The sequence below is a fragment of the Chelonia mydas genome, chromosome 19 (assembly GCF_015237465.2).
Source record: "Chelonia mydas isolate rCheMyd1 chromosome 19, rCheMyd1.pri.v2, whole genome shotgun sequence".
In the NCBI taxonomy this organism is placed as follows: Eukaryota; Metazoa; Chordata; order Testudines; family Cheloniidae; genus Chelonia; species Chelonia mydas.
In genome coordinates, this window is record NC_051259.2 from 7,696,067 (window position 1) to 7,716,156 (window position 20,090).

General features: G+C 52.6%; 1 protein-coding gene across 7 annotated transcripts in view; it reads left to right on the plus strand.

Moving 5' to 3' along the window:
* The window catches only part of LOC102944636 (CYFIP-related Rac1 interactor B), a 37,372-nt gene extending 17,619 nt beyond the window's left edge, over positions 1-19,753 (plus strand). The window contains exons 1-12 of one of the 7 annotated variants that reach the window (XM_027829819.3): positions 6,431-6,997; positions 7,218-7,298; positions 10,376-10,455; positions 11,590-11,711; positions 11,804-11,909; positions 12,770-12,906; positions 13,392-13,469; positions 14,050-14,166; positions 14,635-14,714; positions 15,102-15,228; positions 16,459-16,529; positions 18,939-19,753. In XM_027829819.3, the coding sequence (XP_027685620.1) occupies positions 10,383-10,455; positions 11,590-11,711; positions 11,804-11,909; positions 12,770-12,906; positions 13,392-13,469; positions 14,050-14,166; positions 14,635-14,714; positions 15,102-15,228; positions 16,459-16,529; positions 18,939-19,002 (975 nt within the window). In that variant the 5' untranslated portion in view covers positions 6,431-6,997; positions 7,218-7,298; positions 10,376-10,382 and the 3' untranslated portion in view covers positions 19,003-19,753. Of the gene's footprint in view, positions 1-5,106; positions 7,299-8,121; positions 10,456-11,589; positions 11,712-11,803; positions 11,910-12,769; positions 12,907-13,391; positions 13,470-14,049; positions 14,167-14,634; positions 14,715-15,101; positions 15,229-16,458; positions 16,530-18,938 lie in introns of those variants that run through there. The other 6 variants (XM_037881703.2, XM_007067596.4, XM_027829818.3 and 3 more) reach the window with 6 other exon arrangements.
* Positions 19,754-20,090: the final 337 nt, after the last annotated feature.

Sequence of the window (20,090 nt, forward strand, 5' to 3'; positions counted from 1 at the left end):
CAGGATGCAGGCCCCAGCTCCTCAAAGGCACTTAACTCCCATTAAAATCAATGAGAGCTAGGCATCTCCATATCTTTGAGGATCTGGGCCTAACACCCAACCTCCGTGCTCTATGGCTCTGGACTGAGCTGTGGTTGCCTTTATTTTGGTATTAATGTCCCGGTATAGCGAGGGGTAGTCACAGAAAAGGTGATTGCGTACAAACGGTACCTTCTTTCTCAGCTGTGTCTCGTCACAGTCAGATCTGCTGATCCTAGTGACAAAACTATGCTTTTAGTGCTTTTTATTCCCGTTCAGCCTGCCCAGGGGGTACAGCTAGAGGAGAGCGAGTTGGATGCAATCCTGGCTCATGCATCATCAAGAAAATTATTAAGCTAGTCCCAGTGGCAGAATGATTATTACTGGTGATGATACACAAGACTGAGAGAACCCAGATCCCAGGGGGAGTTGGCAGGGCTGGCAGCTAAAAAAAGAAACGTCTTTTGAACCTGCAAACTGAAGAAAGCTGCTAAAGAATTGCTGAGACCCACCCAGAGTCAACAGTGCTGCTCCCACGGAGTCATTTCTCAGAGCAGGACTGAACTCTCGGAGCACCTCAGAGGAAGTAGTGACCTTTGTAAAAGAGGAGTGAAGGTCAGAAAGCAATGGGACCGAATGCAGTGGAAGATGCGGACAGCGACTGGTCTGAATCTGTGCGTACTGTTCACCTAACATTACTGGGCATTTATTTGATACCTGCATTTTGAGATTTGCACCGGCAAGGTGTGGGCCTGAGAGATGCTAACAATGCCCAAGTCCCATCGATGTCGACAGGAGTTACAACATTCCACATTGGTTCTGATCAGGAAACGTATTCGAACTAGAGTGGGGTGACAGTTTTTGTTGAAACATTTGCTTTTCAGCTCAGCCATTTTTGCAGAACATTTCATTTTGGTCAAAGGTTTCCCATTTTTCAAAGGGAAACCCGGCACGGAGTGCTTTTCTTTTTATAAAAATGGTCCGTTTCCAGTAAAAAAAAGTAAATAAAAGGTTTTCAGTCAAACAGTTTGGTTTCAGAAATTGAACATTTCTCCCAAAACCTGATTTTAAAAAACAAAACGAAAAACCAGGTTCCAAGAGCAAACATTTTCCCCGTTCACAATTTGGGGGTTTTGTCAAAATAATAATAATAATAATTTACGGAGAATTAAAAAAAAAAAATGGATTCCCACCACAGATAAATGGCATCGTTTTTACCAGCGCTAAGTAAAAAAGCTGCACTGAATGGTAGTGAGAATTTGTCCTGCAGTACCTGGTGTGCTAGGCGACGTACAAACACAGAACTTTTTTTTTTTTCCAATGGATTTTATAAGCAATAAACCAATTTGTAAGAAAGATAGATCTAGTCATCACATTCTGATTCCCTTCGGAAAGAAGCTGCAGCGACTCTCATACATGCTGTATTTCCTCTCCTAATATTAACCATGAAATGTTAAAACTTAGCAAAAGGACAACTAGCGGAGAACAGAGAGGGGGGGAAAAGAAAGTAAAAGCAGGAGGAAAGATGGGTGTGGCTTCCAAGCTGCCGTTAATACCACGAAAGCCACACGCTTCACAATGGAGTCCGTGAATTTAAGTGTCTTGGACTTTTCCAAAATGAAAAGAGTAGGAATGCTTAATGTGAGTTGCATTGTAGTAGCAACTCGAGGCTGCATATGAGCTTGAGGTCACGTCATGGTAGGTGCTGCACAAACGTAATATGAGATAGGCCCTGCCCCCATAAATGTACAATCCAGGGAGACAAAGGGTGGGAGAAAGGAAATACTACGACCTTCATTTGACAGCTGGGGAACTAAGACACTGAGAGGTAAAGGGAGGCTGTGGCAGGGCGAGGAACTGAGGCCAGTGCCTTCACCACAAATCCACCCGGCCTTCTGCTGTCTGCCTTTCGTGTCTAGATTATGGGAGAGGACTTTTTTCCCCCACATGCCCAGAAGGGGGAGTATGGGTCCATTTTGAAAGGATACTGCTGAAGTCGATGGTCATGGCTTTCGGGCTCACCACTCATATAGTGACACACAGTTCCTTAAACCGAAGGACTCAACCAGAGCACGTTTGCTCAGAGTGTCGCACTCCCCGATGGTTTGCGGCTAGTTGCAGACTGGATCTCTGGAGAGAACTGATGGGTTTATGGCAGCTGTTTCTTTATGCCTTAGCATCTCACTGACATCGTGCAAAGAGTATTTCTGCCTCAAATTAGACAGAGTGTTGCTGAAGCATCACTACCCAGCTGTTCGCTCTGGATGGTGGGATGGCAAGGATCTCTAGCTTAGCTCTTCTTTCTCCATCTGTTTGTACTTTTTCCTCTGTGCCACCCAAAATTTCTAAAGAATCTCCAAGACTTCGCTCCCCTCCGAGCTGTGCAAGAATGAAGAATAGGTGGCCCTGTGGCAAAGTGGCTTCCCAGGACTGGGAAGTTTCCTTTAGGAAAAGAGCAGGGCATATTCTTGTTTTTAAGGGGCAAACATAGTGAAATCCATACCCATACCTGTGGAACTCCTTGCCAGAGGACGTTGTGACGGCCAAGACTATAACAGGGTTCAAAAAAGAACTAGATACGTTCATGGAGGATAGTTCCATCAATGGTTATTAGCCAGGATGGGCCGGGATGCAAAACCATGCTCTGAAGTATCCTAGCCTCTGTTTGCCAGAAGCTGGGAATGGGCGACAGGGGATGGATCACTTGAGTATTCCCTGTTCTGTTCATTCCCTCTGGGGCACCTGGCATTGGTCACTGTCAAAGACAGGATACTGGGCTGGATGGACCCAGTGTGTCTCTTCTTATGTTCATACTGTGTGGAATCTTCCCTGACAACTTGAAATGGTGCTGAAAATAAATACAAGAGAAAACAGAAGTAAAAGGGTATTTTAAATCCTTTACTCAGTGAGCCAAGTTCTGCAATATGTTCATAGTTAGGTTTCAAACCTAAAATTCTGTTCAGTTTGCTATGGTTCATATGATCCTGGGCTGAGTTATGGTTTCAGGAGGGAATCATGTGAGAAGAAGCACAGTAGCAAAATGTCCTTCCCACAATTCCAACACTAGCCAAATCCCATCCACAATCCCAGTGTGGCTAAAGGTTTCCGCCAAATGATCAATCGTAAATAGGTAAGAGATTAATGGAACCAGTTCACACCTCTTCAAGCTAATGACTCACTCTGTCTGTAGGCTCAGGAAGACAGCCCTGTACTGGGTCATATTCAGAAGAGGAGGTTGTTTTTTTAAGCAACCATCATGCCACCAGCCCTTGGTTGGTGCAGTGCTGGTATGGTCATACCGCCATGAACCAGCTCTGTTCAAAACTCAGCCTTGACATGTTTCCTGTTTCAAGGGATGGCTCTGATGGCATTTCACACTGAGTGTTTGCGCAGATTCAAACCTAAATCACACAACTGTACTCTGAGCCCATGTGAACCAAAACCAAAGAAAGTTTTGCACCTCTCCTAGCTGACTGGCCCAAGCTTTGGGCTGCTTCGTCGGTGCATGGGAGCATTGCAGTGGTATTTATGGGATGCCTGGTATTTATTTGGTAGACTGGAATGGTAACATCAAGGAGTGTCAAAGAGCATGCATAGTCCATTACTGATAACTGCTCCATTACCATCCACTTCTGTTTGTCTATGTAGCCATTCTTAATGATAATTTATTAATTGCCTAGATACTGTGCTGAACTGCTGATGGCCTGTTAACAATATTTTAGAGAGATTACACAGATCCTTTGGAAGCAACTTAATTCTAAATGCAAAGAGGAAAGACCCTTCCTGACCACTGCTCCATTCTAACCTTTAGATAAGGGTCAGACTCAGAGGCAAAAATACTCTTGGTCCCATTGTATATTTAGTGATGGATGCCACAACACTGCAGACCTTCAGCCTGCAACTTCACGAGATGTTGAAGGGGCCTCTCTGCCATTCTCATTGACATACAGGTTTCAGACATCTGCAGAAGGCAGTTCATCCCCAGTACAGAAACCATAACTCATCTCTGCCGAGCGGCAGTAATCGATTGCCATAGCTTGACTTCTCCCTGGGCTAGCGGTAACGGATGCCTCTTCATTTGCATCTTGCAGTCAAAATGGCCAACGATAGGAAATTGCATCATGAAATGAGTTCAAATCCCATGCAGCCCTGGGTGAGAAAAGGAAAGTTTGGATTGTAGACACGTCACGGCATGATTAGAAACTCCCTCTTGTCATCTTAAAGGGCCAATTGCTTGGGCATTTACCCCTTGTTGCTCTCGACAGACAGAGGAGCAATAGGCCCCTTATGCGCTCGATATGGGGCTGGGGGAGGATGTCTTAAGGAGAGATTTTAGCTGTTGCCATAGCGATGTGGAGAGCTCAGCGCCAAGATGGAAACCAGGCAGAGATGCAGAGTCTGTACTGCAACTTGCTCTCGCACTCAGAATTCCCTCCCCGTCACAAAGATTGGCCACGCTGCCTTGAGGACCAGGAAGGCGCAGGATCCAAAGTAGGAGTTAATGGAGGGTGTGATGGGGTTGGTCCCGATGTGATGAGGATGAATCTGGTATCTAAGTCAGCCTGTGAAAGAGACAGAGTCATGGCTAGCTGTCATCAGGTACAGATCCTGGGTTTAATTCCTGAGCAAACACTTGCCCCAAGCCACAGGGTCACCACTTTGATTCACAGGAACATCGTTCTCTGACAGTAACATCATGTTTGGAGACACATCCAAGGAGGTGGTCTGAACTGGGGGAGCCAGAGTACAAATGAATGAAGTGTCCAATGAGGCCACTCCCTGGGCAAATCCCCATGATGTGGCCTGCAGAGGCAGAATTTTAACTGGCGTTACTGGCTAATAGCTTCCTCCATATGACCCACTCCAGGCAGTTTTTCCTGAGACCTTTGTGTAGGCCTTCGCTGAGCTCCTTGGTAGCTCTCCCTGGATGAATGGGCAAGGCCTGGGCTCAGGTAGTCACTCCCTGGGTTCCAACAAGGACACCTGGCCCTCACTATCAGCAGGTTTATAGGGAACTGCTTAACTCATGAAGATGGTTGAAATTTGGAAGCCTCCAGTGATGTTCCGTCCCTCTCCTTCTCACTGCAGATTTCTGCCAGCCGATGAAGTGATTTATGAGCAATACACAGCCCCGGTTCCTGCCATAGAGGTCACTGAAGCATCAGAAATCAAGGTAAAGACCATCATCTCTTGTTGTTCCGAGCAGACCCAACGGGGAGGCCAGCGATGGAGGAGGTTACAACCTTAGCGAGGAGGTTGCGATGTTTACTAGCGGGAGCTCACAGACAGTCTAGGCCCAGCCCCTCTCAGCAGGATGTAAGAGCACCAGTTTAAGTCTAATTCCCCGAGCAGGCACTGGATGGGCACGGGGCTAGCACTTCAGTTTCAACAGGAGGCACTGTACCGAGTGGGTGAAAAGGGGAATAGCCAGCTACCCTAGCTATAGCTGGAGTCACTGAAGGAAGTTACGCAGGAGGACAGCTTCCAGCCCCGACTCCTGCCAGCATCAGCCAGATAGTTAATGGCAGAGGAGCTCTGCTAGCCGGGGTCCTGGTGCCCCCCGCCCTCCCGATGGAGTCATTTTTACAGGCACAGAGTATAGTCACCCAGGCTGTCCTAGGCCTCTGCTCAATGTCTGTTACCAAGTTAGCCCTAGCAACTAGGGCCTTGGTACCCTGGAGTTGGGCTCCTTGACCCCTGGAGTTGATACTGCCCCTGCCCTAGCCATCCTCTGGGGGACAATCAGTGATAGCAATAGACTGGAGGAGAAGATTGAGAGACCCCTGGCTGTGAGGGGGCTAGTGTATCTTAAAATTGCAATTGAGAGAGGATGAGGGGTCCTTGATGGGCTGCAGCAAGCGGACAGCACGTTAGGAGAGCAGCAGATGGAGGTTTCAGGTCACAGCGTTCCACTCCAGCACAAGGATTCTTACGCTGTGTTTCTGGACTGCAAAGCAAACCTGTGCTGGACTGACAGCAGGGACCCCAGCACCGAGCTCTGACCTCGATGGCAGGTCAGACTGGGTGGAAGCATCATGGTCGTTCATGAAGGTGGTGGAGTCTCATGGTGGGACAGACAAGGAGCAAGACTGCCCAGGGGGTAGGGGCACTGGACGGGGAGTCGGGAAATGCGGCTTCCATTCCTGCTCTGCCACTGACTCACTGTGCAATGCTGGGCAAGTCACTTCACCGCTCAGGTTCCCCCTCTGCTTAATGGGAATAACGAGACTTCATGATGATTGTGAACTGCCCGGAGCTGAACAGCTGAAGCATGCCAGGCCTTAGCCCAGACCTCTCAAGTAGCAGTATGTAAACCCAAGGGGCGCATGCAAACTGGTGCTCAGGGAGACCTGTTCCCATTCGTTTGTGGAACTGTCCCATGCAGCTTCACAGGGACTGGTTTGCCTGCAGCTCCGTTTAAGGAAGTGTAAGGGTCATGGTGTTATGGGGACGGGTGTTTTCCCATCCCAGTGCCCTCAGTGGCAGACAGATGCTAGGTGGGCCCGATAAGAGCTCCTGCCTTCTGACCCCAGCCAGTCAGGGGAACAGGTTCTCAGTGCAGCTGAAGGGGCTCCAAGAAATAGCAGCAGCAAGTGTTAGGGAAGTCAGGGGGCCTCTGCCGTTCTGCTGGGCTAGGAGGAAGTCCTGAGAGGCAGAATAGCTCGGGTGGAGGGGAAGATGCGAGAGGCTCACACAGGAAATTCGAGGCACGGAACAAGCTCTCCGCTTCCCCTCCGGCCTCAAAAATAGAAAAAACAGAAGTGGCGGGGAGAGCAGTCGCGTTTCCGCGTCCTCACGCAGACACCCAGCGGGAGAGGGACGCAGGTGGAGCAGAGGGCTGTGCTGCGGACAGTAGCATGCCCAGCTTTCACCGCCGCTCACCTGCTCTTGCATCCCAAAGTCCATAGCCAGGTGGGGAGGCAGAGGGAGACTCCCCTGTATTTGCAGAGCCGATACCAGCTGTATCTGGCGCAAGCAGGTAAGTCGGCCCAGGCTTGGTAGTGTCACCCTCTGGTAAGAGGGGATGACTGCGAGGGAGCCTTTGGCCAGGGGCTCTCCGCCGGGCGTGGGCCGTCTGAGAGGTGCAGGAGGGTGGATGGCTCTGGGCCAGGTGGGAGGAGGAGCGCCGTGCTCCGGGCGGTGGCATGCTGGAGCTCTCAGTGCTTGTGCTGTTCCATTCTGTTCTTTCTCTCGCTCAGGTCTGCTGGCCATGGGCAACCTGATAAAGGTATTGGGCAAAGATTTAGAAAACTGTCCTCATTTTTTCCTGGATTTTGAAAGTAAGTCCCGCGCTCAGGGCCGGGGGATTTCTGTGCCTGGCAGGAGGAAAAGCCGCTGCTCTCTAAAGATGACCATACATTCACACTGGTCCCTGCAATGGGCTTGACTGACGGGCCTTACTACGTTTGGTGATGTCCCTAGAGACCTCTCTGAGCGAGGGCGGCCGCAGCCAAACGAACAGTGGGAAACAGTTCCCTAGCTTGGGATAGGCTGGCACTGGCAGCTCCCGTAGGTTAGGCTGGACAGGTGGACACAGGGCCGGCCTTACTGGTGGGCAATGTGGGCGACCACCCGGGGCACCGGGATCAGGGGGGTGCACCAGGGTCGAGAGGCAAGGAGTGGGTGCAAGCCCGGGGTGCGAGGCTGGAGAAGGGAGCTCAGGGCAATGGGTGGGAGGGGAGGTTGCAGGGCCTGGGGTGATGAGTGGGGAGCCCAGGGAGGCAGCAGCACTAGGGGTGATGGATGAGGGGGCCAGGAGAGGCAACAGGAGCCAGAGGGATGGGTGCGGAGCCTGGGGGAGGCAGTGGGGGCCAGGGTTGATGGGGAGCCTGGGGAGGTAGCAGGAGCCAGGGCAGATGGGTGGATAGGGAGCCCGGGGAGGTAGCAGGAGCCAGAGGAGATGGGGGGATGGGTTGGGAGCCTGGGAAGGTGGTGGGTGCCATGGGCGATGGGTCGAGAGCCCAGGGAAGCTGTGGGGGCCAGAGGGGATGGGGGGATAGATGGGGAGGCTGCTGGCCCAGGGGTGATGTGGGGGATGGGTTGGGAGCCTGGGGAGGTGGCAGGGACCAGGGGGGATGGAGGCGATGTGTTTGGAGCCCAGGGAGGCAGCGGGAACCAGAGGCGCCAAAATACATTTTCGCCCAGGGCGCCATTTTCCCCAAGGCCGGCCCTGAGTGGCCACTGAGCAGGGGAGTGGGGTGGGGGCATTAAATAGACTCTCTCCCACGTGAAACCACCATGTGATTTCCCTGCCGCCTGTCACATCCCATCTCCATCGCCAGCGAGGTCCGGGGAGGGAAATCTTACGTCCCCCCATCGAACGAGCAGCTCCGGCCTCACTCTGCAGATGCCGATGGCGAGCTCAGGGGCTTTCCTGGTTTTATCCTTAACGGGGGGAAGTTCCTCCACGCTGGAGCACCCACCGCTCCCCGGCCACTGCCCGAGTGGAGAGGCCCCAGCCCACTGGCTCTCTCTATTTATCCGGCACCCATGGCTCTGGGATCCAAGTGCCGAGACAGATTTGCTATGGAACGAGGCTTCCCAGCAACCTGGGCAATCCATTTATGGCAGCAGTGGAGGAGAGGTGACATTCCCCCAGAGGATATTTGGGAGAGAGAGAGGCCGTTGCCGTTCACGCTAGGATCTCAGCCCCAAACACGCTCTCCCGAGGCAGCTGCTTGGTCTGCCCCATGATGCCTGAATCCCCTTCGTTGCTCACAAGCCTGTAGGACTTGGACCGCTAATAAGCCTCCCGGCAGGCCAATAAGCCCCCAAAGAGCCTGTAACGGCTGGTCACATGCTGCCGCAGAAGGAGGAAGGAAGGATTTGTGCTGCCTCATTGTACTGCAGGCAACATCCAACAGCTTCAGGGAGCCAAATTCCCTTTGGCCCCAGCCCCTGGAGCTGGAGAATCAGGGAGCAGCACCGTGAGAATTAAAACAGAGACTTGTTCACGCTGGCAACGCCACCCCCACTGCTCACCGTGGGGTGAGAGGCCCCCATGGTCAAAACACATCCAGGCTGGAGCTCGCTCTGTAAGCTGCACCAGTGCTGAAGATGGGTCCGGCGCTCCCAAGGGGGTAGGAAAGGGAACAAGGAGGACGGAAAGCTGGGGTCACTCCTAAAATAACCCACCTGCCTTTGACTAACCTGGGCAAACCAGCGAGACCAGAGCCCCCGTGGCTGCACCTCCTCATCCACCCAGAGAAGCAGCTCAGAGTCAGCACTCAGGAAAACCCAAGGGGTGTAAAAATACTGCCAGAGCAGCACAGCTCACACGCTGCCTCCCGGCGGGGGCTGAGAGGCGAGCGCTCTGTTCACCACAGAGTCTGGCTCAGAGAGGCCTGGGTGGGAGCCCAAAATAGTCCTCTGGCTCTGCAGCACTGGGGAGGCCCTTGCAGCGTGAGGCTGGAGATGGGGCCAGGAGGGATGGCTCAGCCCTAAGGCCCCACTCAAGGACCTTTCCTGGTTGTCACAAGAGCAATTCCCCCAGCAGGGCCCCCGGTACCTCCTGACCGTGAGCAAGCCAGGAGACTCCCTTCCAAACATGCTGCCAATTTATAGCAGAGCCTGGCCCAGACCCATGTTCTGGGACCAGGGCTGGACACGTCCAAAGCTTCAGCCTGGGTATGGGCCAGGAGGTTAAAGTCTCATGGGAACCATGTTGCCTCCGGGTCCCCGGAGCCGGCTGTAACTGTGGGGTAGAGGGATGTTCCACGCTGCTGGGTAATTACCTCCCTGAGACTCAAGGGGCAGGTATTGGCTTTGGAGATGAAATGAGACACACTCCCACCCCATGCAGTGGGACTCCAGGAAGCCCTGGGACCATTCCCCCCCCCCCCCCCCCCCCCCGGAGAACAGCGGCTCTCCCTCACTTTGCTTGTTACTGTTGGTCACCACCCTCATCAGCCAACGCTCATCTCCATCTGGGGGCAGGAAGAGGCTGCAGCTCATTGCGCTGGGAGCAGCTGCCGGGCCGCCCTCCCGCCCGTGAGCCACGTATGGCTGCAGTCGCCATCAAGATCTTGGGAGAGTCTCTAATGAGCCTCAGCTCGTTCTAACTGAGCAGCACGGCTCTTTAAGGTTAGAATTGCCGCGGGCTGCAAAGTTGCTGGGCTCAATAGCCTTTGCCTCCCTTAGGCTCTTGCTTACGAAGAGCCAACAACTGGCACCTCTTACGTGCGGCCACAAAGATTCCGGAGTCGCACAGCCGGCCAAACCCCTTGACGCTCTGATGCCCGAGGGGCTCTTCCTGCTGCCCAGATGTTTCCCTCAGGCTAGTGCTCCCACTGCTTCCTTCCATGAACGCCACCTCACTACCCATCGTATTTTTTTCCTCTTGTCTCTTCTCTTGCAGGTGTCACATGGGGAACCTTCTTAAAGTGTTGACTTATAACGACCTTGAACAAGGCCCTAATTTTTTCCTTGACTTTGAACGTGAGATGGGATTTTTATTTTATTTTTTATTTTTTTTTCCCCCCACATTCATGTCATTTTAAGTTGTCGTCTCAGTTAATCTCCCATGGCATCGTACCCATTCCAGAAATTGTAGCGATTTCCTCCCCACTCACTATCCCGCTTGGTCTCCTGTAGGCGATTTCCTTCTCAGGAAGCTGGTCTTGCCAGATGTTGGGGGATTTAAAAGGCTGGTTTCCAAAGGGGCGGCAGAAAGGGCTGTCAGGCCATTCAGGGTTTTGGTAGGGGCATTTCAGAGCTGGAGGTGGGCTTAGCTCTCCATCCCTAGTGCCAGTCCCATCCCTGTAAGGTTATCTTCTCCTTCTGGTCTCTGCTCTGTTGATTATAACCCAAAGCCAGAAGCTCAACCAGGCATTCAGGTCCCAGCCAGAAGCCTGAATTCTTAACATTTACCTGCCATGTAAATCCTCTCAGTCCCACCCATTATTCCAGAGAGACAATGTTAGTTAACAGGGAGCTGTTTTCCCGTGCGAAGTGAGGCAGGAAGGGATCTGACGGGCCCATTCAGGAGCAGTAAGATTGGAAGTTGAGCCCGGAATCTGGCCCAGTCAGGAAAGAAAGGGCCCCATTCCCTCCCCACACCAGTATGATGCTACTCTAGGTCCACTGACTCCTGATTTGCTATGGGATCAGAACCAAGCCCGTGGAGGGGAGTCATATTCCAAAGCGTCTCATTCCAATTGGGTTGTTCTCTCAGCAGGAGACGTTTCTTCCCTTTGGTTTGCTTTGTGTTGTTTCCTTTGCACACGTTTCTTTTCCGTTGGGAGCCTGCGTGTGTGACTAGATCACTGGGGAGAGGAGAGCCAGGTCTCCAGAAAGTTCAGATCTGACTAGCGGATAGATGAGGCCTCGCACTAGCCGGGGCCTGGCCCTACTGGTGGGAGGTTTTCTAATTCCCTTTAGCACGTCTCTCGTCGGCACTTTCTCCACAGCCTTAGGCAGAGGAATCGCTCTGTCTGCCCTTGCGCCCCAGACAAGCCAGTGCGTTTCCCCGGGTCTAACACTGCTCGGGGACCGGCCGCCAAAGAGCCCTCACTCTCGCTGTCCGACGCACACGCTGAAATGTTGCTTTTTTGGGGGGGTGATCCGATGCAGATGCTCAGCCCACCGAAGCCGAGACAGCTGTGTGGAACCAGGTCAATGCCGTGCTAGAGGAAGCACAGACAATCCTGGCTGAACTGCAGTCCTACACGGGGGCTGGGCTGGAGATTAGAGAGGTAAAGCTCTTCAGCTCCTCCAGCCATTGGCCTGGGGACACGGGCAGGGATTCAGGCACGAATGATGAGCTTGCCATCTCGGTTCCTTGTAGGCAATCCAAAATCCCAACGACCTCCAGCTCCAGGAGAAGGCCTGGAACGCCGTGTGCCCTCTAGTGGCAAAGCTGAAACGCTTCTATGAGTTCTCTCTTCGACTGGGTGAGCCCCAGCTCCATTAATAACGCAATCTCCATTCCCGTCCCCCGAACACCTGCGCAAACCTGCTGCCCTCAGCCCACATCCAGCTCCCTGCCCCACATGTCACTCCAAACGCTATCACTGGGCCGCACCCACCTGTCCTTCATTCAGAACAACCGGCGCGTTGCCTCAGCAAGGACTGCAGCATTTGGCCTTGGGCTTCAGAGGGGAGGATGGTCTAGTAGTTAAGGCTCAGGAGTGGGGCTCCGCCCTGGGTTCAAGTCCGGATTCTGCCACTGACTTGCGTGTCTAAGGCAAGTCACTGTGACACTCTGTGCCTCAGTTTCCCCATCTGTAAAATGGGGATTGCGAAACAGATCTCACTCACTGGGGTGGGGAGACGGAGAGGCTAGATTCACCAATATTTGAAAAGCAGATTGGCTGGAAGGGGCTGAAGTGGACACAACAGATCTGATTATCAGCTCTGTTCCAGTGACATCAAGTGATTGGGTGGCTGAAATAGGCCAGCTCCCTTCCTTTGCTGAGCCATCCGGGGGCTGCTCACCTTTGGAATGAGATCAAGGGGATTCACCCAGGAAACAGCCCCGCTGTTAAACGAGAATGAAGAGATTTGCTTCCAGCAGCTTGCGGGGAGGGGAAACACCGCTGGTGTGTGTCCCTGGGTCAGGGAGAGGTAGAAAAGCCCCTGAGTGAGGGAGATGGGGAGGTTATAGCCCAGAACCTGCAGTTAAGTCTGCTGCCAGCTAAGGCTGAACTGCTCCATGCCGGGGGGGCGGGGGGGATGTTAAGCCTGGAGCGCTGGCAATCGCTGGGTGACATGCCGCCCTGTAATACATCTTTGTCTCTCCTCCCGCTCCCAGAGAATGCTTTGCGCAGCTTGCTGGAAGCTCTGACTAGCCCGCCCTATGCGCCGACTCAGCACCTTGAGAGAGAACAAGCCCTAGCAAAGCAGTTTGCAGAAATCCTACACTTCACCCTCAGCTTCGACGAGTTCAAGGTAGGGAAGCTTTGCATGTCCCGCTGGAGACAGAACACGGGAGCTCGGAAACTCGGCTTTCCCAGCGATGGTCTGTTGGTTTAGAGAACCAATGCTGCATGACGCAGTAACAGCCCAACACAAGCCATGCTCTTCAGGGAGTCAATATTCCCTGGCATGTTCCTCCTTGTAATGCTAAATTGTGACTTGGTGAATTAGCTCTGCTTTACTTGACATGCAAGCGTAAACCAAACGAACCGCTCGTTAGACAAATGGGCAGTGGAACTAGCCTACACTAGGTCCTCTGGACCATTCCCACCAATCGCCACTGGGGTATCATCCCTTATGCTAGATTTTGAGAGGTTTATCCACTCCTCTTTCAACCACGTCTTGGAAACTGGCCCCCAGTCTAACAAATCCAGATCTAAGGCCCATTCTGCCCTATGGGAGCATTACCAAGAGCAGTTGACCAGACCTCCAATCTTCTCTGTCCACGTTTGCTGCAGATGACCAACCCTGCCATCCAGAACGATTTTAGCTACTACAGAAGAACCCTCAGCCGAAATCGCATTAACAATTTACAGGTAAGAGGTCGGTCCCTCTCCCAAAGGGTTTGAGTTCCTTGTCAGAGCAGTGTGGGGATGAAGCCTAGCATGGAATGAGCATGGATATGGAGGTCTGTTTAGCCTTGCTAGCCCGGGTTAACACTGGGTAAAAAGCTTTGGGGGTGAACTCTACATAAACTGCTGGAAAAGTAAGAGGAGAGATTCCTGCAGGGGCAGTGCTTGTCACTCGATGCTCTACCAGATGGTTGGCAGAACTAAACATCTCGAGGAGCAAGCTGTGGAGGACCCAAGCAGTGGGTGGGCCTCTCATAAAGTGATGCGCAGAATGAACCGGAGGACGGCTGCCTTAGGTCCCCTCGCCTCTCTGCAGCACCAGCAAGGCTTGGGGTGAACAAACCTGAAGGCGGTCCCGGTTGAGCCCCCAAGTTCAGCAAACCCAGACCTGAACTGGGAGGTGCGAGCTGGTGAGGTTATAGTCTGGGTCTGTTCAGCACATTCCAACAGGGCAGATTAGGATGGGCTCAGACGTTTCCAGCATTTGCCCAGTCCTGTTGGGATTAACGTGACCAAGCCGTCTTTCGCATCTCATGTCCTGCAGCTGGAGGCCGAGAGTGACGTTAACAATGAAATGGCCAACAGGATGTCTCTCTTCTACGCAGAGGCCACGCCTATGCTTAAAACTCTAAGCAACGCCACAACCAAGTTTGTTTCAGAGGTGAGTGAGCCCCAAAGACAGAAGGAGAAACCAAAAACCGAGAGAAGAGGTGGGGGCTGGAGGAGAGAAATATAGACAATAGCCTAGATGTACCTGTTGGGTAAACCAGTGAGACACCATTGAAGTCAATCAAGCTGTGCCCAGCAGTAAGTTTGGCCCAACGATTCACCATGAGAGAAAACAGGATGCGAGCTTTGGAAGGATTCCTTCACGAAGTCAGCACGTTTCCAACATCCCTGGTCATGGACGTCCTTTGCCATAAGAAACAGGCGTGCATAAGCCACAGGAAAGGAGAGTTGTCCATAGCAGCATAGGCACGGGAGTTGATAGAGGGAGACCAACCGAACAGGGGTTAGGGAAATAGCAATACGATGAAGTGATTCAGTCCCTAACTGATGCCTCCCCTCCAGCGAGGGGCACAGGGGATCAGGAGGCAAATCTAGTGTCTCTCTCGTTCTCTCCTTTCAGAACAAGACACTCCCCATTGAGGACACAACTGACTGTCTGAGCACCATGGCCTGTGTCTGCAGGGTGATGCTGGAGACCCCGTGAGTATTTCATCCTGGCCCGTGTGCCTAGGCGCGGAACCCGGGCTGGCAGATGGCTTCTAAAATCACAGGCCAGCAGGAAGCCAAGGGAGGGAATTCCATCAACGTACACTGGGAAGACCGGGACTAAGCGGTCACCCTACCAGGAGTGAATCCATGCAGTTCCTGAGCGCTGAGAGATCCTTGCAGGTCCCCAAGCCCAGCTTGTAAACACATATAGGCACCCATATAGAAGGGGCATGTACAGGTAGAAGCTCTCCCACCCGTGACCCCCCCATGGGACGCTCCTTCTCATCTCCCTTCACTTGCCAGCAGCAATAAAGACACTAAGTCAGACCCTGCCAGACTTCCCTCTGCTTGTCACTTTGACCCCGCTCTTGATTTCAGGGAATACAGGAGCCGGTTTACCAACACCGAGACTCTTCTCTTCTGCATGCGAGTGATGGTTGGAGTCATTATCCTCTACGATCACGTTCACCCCGTAGGGGCTTTCGCAAAGACCTCCAAAATTGACGTGAGTGACACCTTGGTCTCAATAGATGGTGCATTGCCCAGCAAAGGGGCACGAGAAGAAAATCACGAGGCAGTGAAACCGGAGATGGGGAGTGCTATGGGGCCTACAGGCATAGGTTTGGTGGTTAGCAGGAGCGGTCCTGCTAGCCACCCCCTGGATCAGGGCAGAGTCAGAGAGAAGATGCTTCACCTCCACCCAGGTTCTATTGGTTCTTCTTGGCTGGATGAGCCCATCACATGTAGCCGAGCAAGAATCCCTCCTGCTCTCCTACCTCTGAGCAATGAGGTCTTGGTCAGCGTGAGATACGCAAGGGGTGACATCCAGCAGAGTCACGCTTAGCACAGCACTTACCAGCCAGCCTGGGTGGCGGCTCACTTTTGGCTTTCCTAGTTGCCCGAAGACCAGGAGTCGTACCACAGCTAGATTCCCATCTGCGGTAATGTGCACGAGACACACCGCAGGACAGGGGCCTCCAGGCACCGCACTTGAGCAGCTGGCAGCCAGCTGAGAGACTCAGCGGTCAGCCTAGAACGCAGTGTGGGTGCGGGACAATTCCCAGTCCAAGATTTTATGAATAAGGTAGGAAGGAAGTACTGGAGATAAAGAGACAGATGGAGGAAGAAACCAAGGCTGTCTCAAGACTAAACGTTTCCCACCACTGGATGCAGCTCCACTGGGGATAGCACTGGTGAGAAACCTAGAGGTGGTCAGTGGCTGGTGTTTTAACTCTTCTCAGAGGAGGTCTTAGAATTGCGGTTAATACACCTGGGGCCTTGTCTACACTGGAGTTCCCACCATTGCAGTGCTGCAACCAATAGCAGCAGGGGAGGGACATTTTAAGAAACAAAGGGTATGTCTACACAGCAAATGAAGGTGTGATTTCAGTGCTTTAATCTGCCCGGCAGGGGATCCTCGGTACGCATTCAGGTTGCTGGCCCACCACGTCTTCCCAGCTTTTCTTAACCACGCTAGCTAGACTGAGGCAAGGGTGCTTGTACCTACCTACGCGACAATCCCCCCTTCGTCTGCTGGGTGGCGACAAAGCCAAAAGGAGAGGGACAGGGAAGCCAAGACACAGCTGGGAAGTGTGAGGAGGACGGGCTAAGAGAGAACACTCAGTCCTTCCTCAGAAGGTGTGGGTCAGGGGCTGCCATTCCCTGCTCCCACCCGCCATGTGCTCTTTTCATTTGAGCGCTGACCGGCCTGGCTCTCTCTCTCTAATCCTGGTAGATGAAAGGATGCATCAAAGTCTTGAAAGATCAGCCTTCAACCAGCACAGAGGGGCTCCTGAACGCACTGAGGTATGTATAGCTCTGTCCTCCCGGACCACCAGCTGCCTTCGCACTGAGAAGGAGGGTGGGGCCGAAACAGGAGATGTGGTCACATGAGATGCCTTTCCTTTCCTTCTTCGCTGCTGAAAAGCCTCAAGATTCTTCTTCCCCCCTCAGAGCCAGCTCAGATCACAATCGAGGGCAGGGACTAGCTGGTCAGGTTTGGCGCCAGTTCCCAGTGGAAACACATCCACAGTGCAGAAACAGCATCGCTAATACGAGCGGTAATGCTGAGAAGGTGGAAATTCCACCGTGCTGACAGGGATTTCAGCAGCTGTATCAGAGAGAGACAAGATTTTCACGGCCAGCTGGGGAACGTCAACGGGAGTCGTATGTCTTTGGTTACATCTACACAGCAAATGAAAGTGTGATCGTAGTGCAGGTTGGCATACCTAGCAAATGCAGCTGGTGCAGGGACCGGTGGTCATGAAGACATGGGCTTGCTGACCCCAGTACCAGCCTGCTGGGGACTCTGGGTACACCCTGAGGTCTGGCCAGGGTCTGTGCTGCTGTGTTTTCACTGCTATTGTTGCCCACAAGAACTAGGTTAAAACTAGTGGGGACGTGACCCACTCTACAACCACAGCTTCACTTGCTGAGTAGGCGCACGCTCCATCCCCTTGTCAGCTCGGCTCACTGGGGCGCGTGTGTATTCGATCTCGCAGAGAAAGGTCTAACATGACCCAATGGCTGGAAGTTGACACTAGACATACCCAGACTGGAAATAAGACATACATTTTTCACAAGGAGGGTAATTAACCATTGGAACAATTTACCCAGGATTGTGATGGAGTCCCCATCACTGGCCATTTTAAAATCAAGAGTGGATGTTTTTCTAAAACATCCGTTATAGGAATTATTTTGGAGGAGTTCTCTGGCCTGCGGTCAGAGCAGATGATCACACACACACACACGTTTTTTCTCTTCTTTGTGAATTGGTATAAAGTCCACTCTCTGTGACTGTTTTGGTAAGAGAGGCTCGTCTGCCCCATCTCCTCCCCTGCTGAGAACTCTCTTCTCGAAAACACTTGCACAGAATAGAGCTCAAAGCCTCCAGGAGCCAAGCCGAGATCAGACAGTGCATTCAGCAGACAGACCAGCAATAACTAGAGTGGCTTTGGTTCTCCCTTGATTTAATATTTCCCTGGGCATTTCAAGGTGCCAGACTCACAGACCTGGGGGCTCAAATCCATTCCACTACAAGACTAGTCCAGTAGCAGATGCCCCCCGAACTCCCAGAAGGGTGGGAGCAACTCAGACTTTATGGCTTGTTCAGTCCTTGACTCTGCTGAAGAAAGTGCCAACAGGGAGGCTAATTTTCATCAGCTGTGCTGGGTGTTTTCCTGTCGTGGAGACATCTGCCTGCTGAGAACTCTCCAACTCATTTCAGACAGGTCACCAAACCGCTGTCCGGTGGTAGCCCCTATAGATTGCTACTGAGCTAGGCTGGGTGTGAGCCAGTGACCTACAGATTCAAGGCGCCTTGTCTCTACAGACAGGCAGGTTGGTTTTGGCCCTGGCATGGGCCTCAGGAGATCCAGGTTCACACTCCCACCTCTACTGCTGACAACCTGTGCGACCCCAGACTAGTCACTTTATGCCTTAGTTTCCCCATCTGTAATACCCATAGTAATCATGCTTTCAAGTCCCTGAATCAGCCAGTGCAAAGATTGTGTTTCTGGTGCGGGCCCATTGCTCTCTGAGGCATGGATCTGAAATGCACGGGGCTAAAACTCTTGGTTCCAGGTCCACCGAGCTTCCTTTTGAGTGTCAGATGTAGCACACCCATGGACTCGGAGGCGTTCTCCGACAGATGTTTAGCTTGATCTCAGCTGTGCTTGGGATCTGCTCCCATTAGATAGATCCTTTGGAGTGCTGGTCTCCAGCATATTTGAATCTGATGTCTGAAGCAGCTAGGCTGCTGGCCTTGTGTCTGGGGAAAGGGTCAGGGTTCAGGTGTGCTTCGAGGCGCATTTCTTGTGGCTGGACTCTGTGTTATACAGTACAATTCCCAACCCTTGGATTAGACCCCTTGTCACACACAGGTTCTCAGTCTAAATCCCACTTCATAAGATAAATGGCTCCTTCATAAGGGGCATTAGTCCTCCCTTGCGTGGTAAATTCCCGCTCCGTTGCTTGCCTGAGATTCCTGTCTGTGCCTTGCCGTTCCCTTCTTTGTCCTGAGCGTTCCCTGTTCAGAGGTTTCCTGGTGGGATAGGATTAAAATGTGGAGTCAGCATAAACACCACAATGTGATCAAAATGGTTTGGCCTGAGCTCGTCGCGACGGTTGGTTCTGGGAGACAGAGAGGAGGCTTAATGGCTTGAAAAGCACCACGTGGATTCTTCAGTGGCATAAATCCCCCTCCTCCATTTGCAGGTACACCACCCGGCACCTCAACGACGACACCACGTCCAAGCAGATCCGGGCCCTGCTGCAGTGAGCGCCTCGAGAGCGGTGGGGTGGGGGGGGATCTGTCCAGCTGAGGCCTGGAGGCTTAACTTAGAACTGTCAGCAGAAAATTTTAAATGTTGCCATGTTGCTATAAATAACCATGATCATATTCCTCATTTTGTAAAGAAAGGGAAAAAAGTTTTTAAAAAATAAAAATGCAGAAATACAAGAACAAACTAAGCAGCCCACAAATCCGCCCTCCCCAACCCCCCCCCCCCCCCCCCCCCCGCCTCCCTCCAAAGAAAATCAGTGTCCAACTCTGGCAAGCTGCGTGCCACCCACTCCGTGCGTCTCCGTTCCGTTTCCCACCCCCAGCACCCCCTCAGTGGCGACGTGACATGCCCAGTTCTTAGCCTGCCTGAGCTTGGAGTGGGGGCTCGGGGATGGAAGCCCGGGAGCAGGGGGGGCGTCCCATGGTTCCCACAGGGGTACAGTGTAGGGTCACTTTATCTGGACTACGCCCCCCCAAGTGCGAAGGGAGGGGTCCACAGCGCGGCCGGCAGGAAGCTGCCTCTCCTGACAGATGTAAATAATGTGCGCGAATCACTCCAAGGGTCCGGCTGTGACGACGACGACGATGAAGAAGAAGAAGAAAAAGACATCATCTTGAAACCCTCCCGCACTGAGTCCATTGAAAATAGCTCAGTGCACCTCTTAGATTTTTAATATAAAACAATTAAAAGCCACTCACCTGTTATTTTGTACATTTTTGTGTGAAATAAAATAACATTTAATCTGTTTATTGCCAGACTGGCGCCGTCTCTGTTGCTTGGCCTCGCCGGGGCTTGCTCCACCGGGGGAAAGGGGTCACGGGCAACCCCCCTGCAATCAGCTGTCCACCGCCCCCTGGGCAGGCTGGGCCCAGAGAGGCCACCCCCAGTCATTGCTTCCCCTGCTAGCTGCCGAGAGAGGGTGACAACACAGCATTCCCTACGCTCTAGCAGTGCCAGGCCATGCTCTAAAAAGATCCACCAGTATTTCATCCCCTTTCGCTGCAAAACGTTGAGGGCTCCCAACAGGCTTGACCCCCTCGCCCCCCGCGGAGAGGCACCGTCTTCCTCACGCCAGAGTCCTTGA